The sequence below is a fragment of the Etheostoma cragini genome, chromosome 4, assembly GCF_013103735.1.
Source record: "Etheostoma cragini isolate CJK2018 chromosome 4, CSU_Ecrag_1.0, whole genome shotgun sequence".
Lineage (NCBI taxonomy): Eukaryota > Metazoa > Chordata > Actinopteri > Perciformes > Percidae > Etheostoma > Etheostoma cragini.
The window spans coordinates 24,541,134-24,548,670 of NC_048410.1; the positions used below are offsets into that span (position 1 = coordinate 24,541,134).

General features: G+C 42.2%; 1 protein-coding gene across 2 annotated transcripts in view; it reads right to left on the bottom strand.

The window, feature by feature from the left end:
• Positions 1-7,537, bottom strand: part of LOC117943172 (receptor-type tyrosine-protein phosphatase gamma-like) — a 455,813-nt gene that overhangs the window by 169,319 nt on the left and 278,957 nt on the right. For both annotated transcript variants that reach the window (XM_034869129.1, XM_034869128.1), the window contains exon 4: positions 666-814. In XM_034869129.1, the coding sequence (XP_034725020.1) occupies positions 666-814 (149 nt within the window). The remainder of the gene's footprint in view (positions 1-665; positions 815-7,537) is intronic.

Sequence of the window (7,537 nt, forward strand, 5' to 3'; positions counted from 1 at the left end):
AGCAGCCATCCACTATCATTACAGCCCCAGGGACACATCCACAGTCAGCCCCCAGCCAGCTAGCAGCCATCCACTATCGTTACAGCCCCAGGGACACATCCACAGTCAGCCCCCAGCCAGCTAGCAGCCGTCCACTATCATTACAGCCCTGGGGACACATCCACAGTCAGCTCCCAGCCAGCTAGCAGCCAGCCCGGTCAGCACTTAACTCCGGTGCTAGGACGCTAACAGCAGTTTAATGAACCGTAGGGAAACAGATCCAGGCACTCAAGTCAGAACAATGCTTCTCCATTGCTTTTAGCCGTTTACAGTAAGCTAAATTTACCAGACAAAACGGGGATAAGGCACCAAAAGGACTAATACTAATGATAATTTAAAGATGTGATAGCATTGGATCTGGACGGGAAGAATTACTCTAAGAATTGGAAGTGACGCTATTCTGCCTTCTCACTCCGTTATATGACGTCAAAGGCACCTGACTAAGTGTCCATATTTTTCAAGATGGGAGTCAGAATGTGTTGGCAAATTGAATTTGTCTGGCTCCAGTATCTGACAAGAGCTATCAAAACTCTTGATTGTATGGATTAGGTCTTAAAATGTCTACCTTTATCTACACCCCTATTGTTCATTCCTGTGTATGTTGAGGCTTGGTAGGTTGGGCTTACCTCCACAGGGTACCGGCGGCCGTTAATGCTGTGTTCAGAGCCTTCAGATCCATTGTTTGGACCCCAATGAAACTCCACTTTTTCTGCCTTAAACCTCCCTGGTAGGCCTGCTCCTCGTACAAAGTAATCATCCTTCAACATAATGGCCACTGAAAGAAAGACAGGACAGAGGAAAACAGAGACAGAGCGTGAATGAGTCATACATCACTGAAAAAAATTTTCACCACACATACATACACAGTATGTAATCATTTCTCTCAGAAAAAAATGAACATGGTCATCTTGGCTATAATTGGCATCTGCTGTTGATGTGAAGGCCAATTTCAATGATTGCTCAAAAACTCAATCGAAGGTGTGTGAAGACGCATTCACAGTTTGAAAAAGTTCTGAAGAGACACAGACATTATTTATTCTGAGGACATGCTTAAGATAGTTATGTGTTTATCTTTTAGATTTGCTCTGAGTAAGACAAGCTCACACATGACCATTTCTGTCATTTTCTATCAGCCTCTAGGGCAATTTCTCAAATGAGGGGCTTACTTGCCACGCAAAACTGTTCTCGTCAATCAAAGCAAGCCCTTGCAGGGTCCTTTGTTATTCTTTCACAACTTTCTGAAATATAATAAGAATTACGATCCAGCCCTATTTACACATTCACAAATGTCTCTGAATGTCTCACAGAGTCATGTCCTCTCGTGAATAGGAAGGACTTGAATGAAGAGAGTTACCTGGTTCATCATGACATTGGTCACAACTCCATGTCACTAAGTATCAAAACTGAAGACATTTACAGACCCGCTTTTATCAGGTATAATACCATACCCATTGAAGTAATTGTTAACATTTAATTGAACACCGACATTCAATTATGTTTGTTAAAGCAAGAAACACGAGCAGTCAGATGATCAGACAGGTTGTATACTATTGGATTATCAAAACCATTTCACTTTGGAGGTAGGTCCAGGAAGTCGGTGTGTGAACTGTGATGATGTTTAGTGGGTAATAAGGGGGTAATAATTAAAATTGTTTAAAAACCATTCATCTTCATATTACTCCTGCAAATTAATTTGTCTAACCTATGGCCTACTGCTTATGTTTGTCCTTCACACATCTCAGCAGCAAACTTGCTGAGTACAGTTATTGACTTCAAGCTAACTTCAACTTCATTTGTCTACCAAGGACAATTGGTTTTCAATAAAAAATGCTGGCCAAAACCAGAGCCATAGCATTGACTTCAGGATACTTGAATCAGTCATCCCCAGGACAACCCCACCTACCCAATGAATTGTAACTCGCCATTATCAAAGAGCACATGTTTAGATTTTTTGCTCTTCACATGTTATGTACTTATTTACCCGTTTAATCATTCATGTGCACACCAATAAACTTGGTGCTTCTGACATGTTCCATGCATGAACTGTTGCTGAGGGGAGTGTGGTGGGCAGCGTGGGCCTTTCTGAAATCGATTCTCATCTCTCTTGTCTTGTCGACATTGAGAGATTGTTTCTTTACACCAGAGTGCCAGCCGCTCCACCTGGCCTCGGTCCCCTCTCTCAGCATCCCTGTCGAAGAGGCGCGCCCGTGTCATGTAGTTCACAAGCTTTATGAAATGAATGCAGTCCCATTTGGCGATACAGTCATGGGTAATTAGGGAGAACAGCAGTGGGCTGAGCACACATCCCTGGGTGGCGCTGGTGCTGAATGTGGACGCTGCACAAGTGATGTTTAGTCCAATTTTACCTATAGTATCAAATCATAGAGCGTCATCAAGAGTTAACTCAAGACACTTTACAGAGAGAGTAGGTCTAGACCAAACTCTATAATTTACAAGGACCCAACAATTCCAGGTATTCCCTCTAGTCTGCAGTAAAGCTGGGGCTATGTGTTGTTGGCGCCTTTGGCATCGCAGCCTGATCAGCCCGCCGCATTACGGTTAAAGTCCCACTTTCAAGCAGGTCTCACCGTTATCATGGAAATGCGATTCCTGCCCAGCTGTCATGGTAAAGGGGCTTAAATGTGGAGGAGCTTCACTGCCTCAATACACAATAAAGGAAGAGTGTTCCTATTTTAAATCTTTGTAAGCTTTATTTCTATTGAACCCAAAGGCTATCAACAAGGTTCAAACTGTCTTTGTCGGCTTCTTCAGTTACGTTCTTCAAGCATCACTCGTCTAATTCCTCCTTTACCCTTAGATCGCACCTTTCACAGTCCATAGCTTGGGGAAGCTATCACATTTTCAGGATTTATATACTGTTAGATGGTGCTTTTTGTAGTTTCGTTGATTTGGTTGCTGTCCATGAACTGCCAACCTGACTTATTTCAGCAATTTTAAAGTTGGACATTGGGCCTCATCCTGTATTCCTGGTTTTCCTTTCTTTCCTTCCAGGCAGCCCTTCTTCTTTATCACAATATCAGACAAAACTGCTCCCAAAGATCTATGACCAAAATTGTCTTTGGCTCATTTTATTTTAAGATTGATGGAGCTGCAGATATTCGTCATTACACACTGGTGGATGTAGTCATGTTTGAAGCTGCTGACGTAAATATAAAGGTATGCACATAATTGTTTGTATAGTCTACATACATTTTATAGCATGTCTGCTAAAGCTCCTCAATAATAAATAGGAAACTCTTTTGAAAAAGGGTGTGAACTGTGTTTCTTTATATCCAATTCTGTAACATGTTGTTAACTGCACACGCAAGGTCAAGACACTAAACTTGAGTTGTGAGGAAAACTACTGCAAATGTCTCTGAATTGAGTTTGTTCTGCGGGAGGTGGGGGGTTGTCCACCGCCCTTCCCGCCTGCCTTCACAGCTCCGTCACAGCATTCAGCTCCACCAGGTGATCCCTCCACAGATAAAACGCTCATCTGTCATTTGGAAACGGTGCCGAATCTATGCATAGTCTGTGGCGTAAATGCATTTGTCTTGTTAGCCATGCATAATGTAGCAGGGGGAGAGAGCACAAGCTGCACATCATTTTGTTCCGCAGCTGTTGTTTGTGCGTTTTTACACGGTTCCCTACATGCTGCGCCACCCCAAATCCATTTAAATGATGCTTTGCTGTGTTTGTTACTTTGCAGGTGGCCATCATCATCATCTCCTCTTCTCTTCTCTCTCTGTGAGCAGCGTGGGTGGCCTTGGGGAGACAGTTTGAGTTGCTGAAGGCCCGGTCACGCTCTGCATCAGGCGTGTCAGGGAATTTTGTCATCCCCACTGCGATGATGAGGTCCTTACTTTCTCTGCTTGTGTCTCTCACTCTCATCTTGGTGCTGGTGCTTGCGCGTGTCAGCACTGGTGATCCTTAACCTGAAGGCCAGCTCGTCGGTCCACTCCCACAGGGCATGAGAACACACAGTGGGTTGGCGTCGCCTGATTGAGCTACCTGCACTCTGGTACTCACGTACTGCCACCGGGACTGGGAGCTGGAGAGGACACTCTCTGTGACCTTAATCAGTCACAGAAACATGGGGACAAAAACCGGTAGAGCAACAAGGCTGCTGGGGGAATTTGCAAGTATAGAAGGATACTTTGTTCTTCAGCTCTCCCGAGGATTATCGAAGCCATTTTGATGTTTGCTATATTGTTACTTTACATAATGCCTTAGGATTTTGAGCACAAATACATTACTTTTAAATATATTTTGAAAATGAAACTGATTATTTTATTCTAACTGCATTTGATTAATCTCACAGTGTACTTTTTCCATTCTGATTCAGCCCAGTCTCATGGCAGTTTGTGAAATGGTGATGTTATTTCATCTATTGTTCCATTCGTGTACAGGGACACCATTGTCTCGTTTTGTCCATGGTGGTGAGCATAAAATTTAAACTAATGTATTTCAATGGAAGCATGATTACGGGAGCGAGTAGTATTGAAAAGCCGGAATGGATGTGTCAAACACAGGACTTTCACCCCGGAGACCGGGAATCTTGTCCCACGTGTGACACTTCCTTTCCGCGTTCTTCTTCTCCTAACCAAAACCGTGCGGGTGTTGTAGCGCGTGTGATGGTCTGTCGCGATGTGTGGCATTTCATTTCGTGGATCAAGCGTGGATCGTGTCCCGGCGAACATTCTTCTTTTTGCGGTGACCCCGACTAAATAAAAGAGAAAATCGTGTCCCTGTTGATGAATCAATGAATCAAAATAACGTGACCATTCCACGAACTGCCGTCAGGCCAGGTGGTCTGATTAGATGAGCAGTTTCCAGTGCTTCGTCTTTCTGTAAAAGGATCATTTTTGTTTAGATTAGACCCTTTTTTCCATGCATTTATATCCACGAGAATAATGTCAACAATGACTATTGAAATTGGTCCACAAGAACGCTGTAACCAGCTGAACTGCAAAACAGGCTTCAATGTAACCCTATGGGGCAAATGTGCATCATCAATTCCCATTAGGGCTGTAGTCAAGACCACCTTTATCGAGTCAAAGACAAGTCCGAGACCAGGACTAGTCGAGTCCAAGTCAAGACTAAGTCCAAAGAGGTTCGAGTCTGAGTCAAGACCAAGTCCAAAGAAGTTCGAGTCCGAGTCAAGACTGAGTCCAGGACAGAAAAAAAGGTTTTATGCATGACAGTATCAAGACAATCACTTGGTTATTTGTTGATATAAAAGCAAAAACAGTGTCAGAACACCCAGGATTTATGAGTATAGACATTCCCCTTGATATCATATGGTGATAACTCATCATATGGTGATAACTATGGTGACAACAGCTACCGAACAATATCTCCACCTGAACTGTGTTTTACTTTCCCTCCAATATTATCATCAACATAATAAAGACACCTGGACTCTGTCGAGACCAAAAGCCATATTTGGCAAGACCAGTGGCCGAGTCCGAGCCCAAATACTACAGAGTCCGAGACAAGTCAGACTCCAAATACTACAGAGTCCGAGACAAGTCCGAGTCCATAGAAAAATGGTCTTGAGTCCGGACGCGAGTCCAAGACCGGACTTCAAGTACTACAGCCCTGATTCCCATTCACTAAAAGTGAGTCTCAGATTATTATTGTAAGTGTCTGACAAAATTAGCTACCTACAGAGATAGGCCTTGTTGTTAAAGAGTAAGCTCTGACATTCTAAATCTCCATTAGCATACTCACCAGACTCCATTTCAGTGAACAGTACTTTTAGTGTGTATAGAGCCAGCGTATTTTCAGAATTAAATGTTTATTTCAACCAAACCAGAGTGGTGATTGTTGGAACATTGGAAAGATGAACCAAGACCACTTTTGATAATTGATATTGTTTCTTTCTACTTTGAATGTAGTGCTGTTTTACGATGATAATGTAGTCTCTTTGCTTTGGTGATTTTGACTTTTCATGTTACATTATTTTATATTTCATTCAGCTGACGCTTTTATCCAAAGGACTTCGAATAAGTGCATTCAACCGTGAAGGTACAGACTCAGAAACGGAAAAAGGAACTACAAGTACAATACCTTCAAATAAGCCAAACTAAAAAGATCCACATGTTCTAAGTGCATGTTGAACAAAAATTATCTTAATAACAAAAAGACCTATCTCTATAGGGATCCTTTCCATCATGTTTACACACTTCGAAGAATAGGGCACATTGCCCACTAACATCTATTGCAGCTTAATACTGGACACATTTCAAAGATCTTTTTTCCCATCAGTGGACAAAAAAACATAAGAAAATAGGGTCTAGGTTGAAAACAAGTTACTCTTTAAGCTAAACACATATCATTGTACTACACACACAAACATGTATACAAGTGCGTTAGACAGCAAACAGGTGCACGTTCCAAAGTACTGCTTCTGTGTTGTCTACCATCACACTCTGGCGCTCTGTGGTCTCATACTTCAAGGATAAGCTCCAGCATGCTGGTCACAGTGCTGAGCAGATTTGTGCTGTCAGGTGACATCCAGTGAAGAAGCATCACAACAACAACAACAACAAAGGGACATGCTGCACCTGGCCATGAGCAGCCCTGCAACCACCTGTCCCAAACACTCCTCCTCTAAGTCATGGAAGGGACCTGGACACCACCCTCTCTCTCTCTGTTATATGTATAGGCTTGATAAACAGCAGGCATTATTGTATGTTTTACCAAACAGGGGAATATTCAAATAGTCTGTATATGAAAATGTGAAAATAGACACTTGGACACATCCAGATTGACGGCCTATCTCCCCCCATAATGATACTGGGAGTGAGCAGCAAATAGGACTGAACTGCTGCCATTTTAATCAATGAGCCTCAGTTGAACACGACAGATGTTAAGTAACATCTTTAAAGGATCAAATATCCTGAATCACTGTATGGTCGATTTGTATATTACATGGGAGAGTAAGTGTAAGATTTCAACTGGAGTTGATGATGAGGTAGCTTAAACAGATTCCTATGAAATTGCCCGACGATTGCCATTTTCCACAGAGGATTAATATTCTGTTTCCACTGGCTAGCTTTCTCTATCAGGCCGAATGGCCTGCCAGGGTCGCGTTTTAAATGTTTTGCCTGGGCCAATTTGTAACCTGGCTTTTTGAGCAGATGCCAAAACTAACTATGCTTTAATGTGGAAAACCATGTCTTTTTTATTGCACAGAGGAAAGCCAACGTTTGCAAATGTCAAATAAATGAAATATTACAAATACATTTTAAAATATCCGAGATTTTCATTTATCTGCAGGACTATGTGACCTGACAACAGATTGTATGCCGGCAGCTTTTAGTACGTTTTTGTAATACTGAAAAATTTATAGTTTAATAATTTTTAGAACAAGTGACCAATGTCTTTCACTGAAAATGTGTTTTTTGACATATACTACTCAACTGTTATTATATGTGTGTGTGTGTGTGTGTGTGTGTGTGTGTGTGTGTGTGTGTGTGTGTGTGTGTGTGTG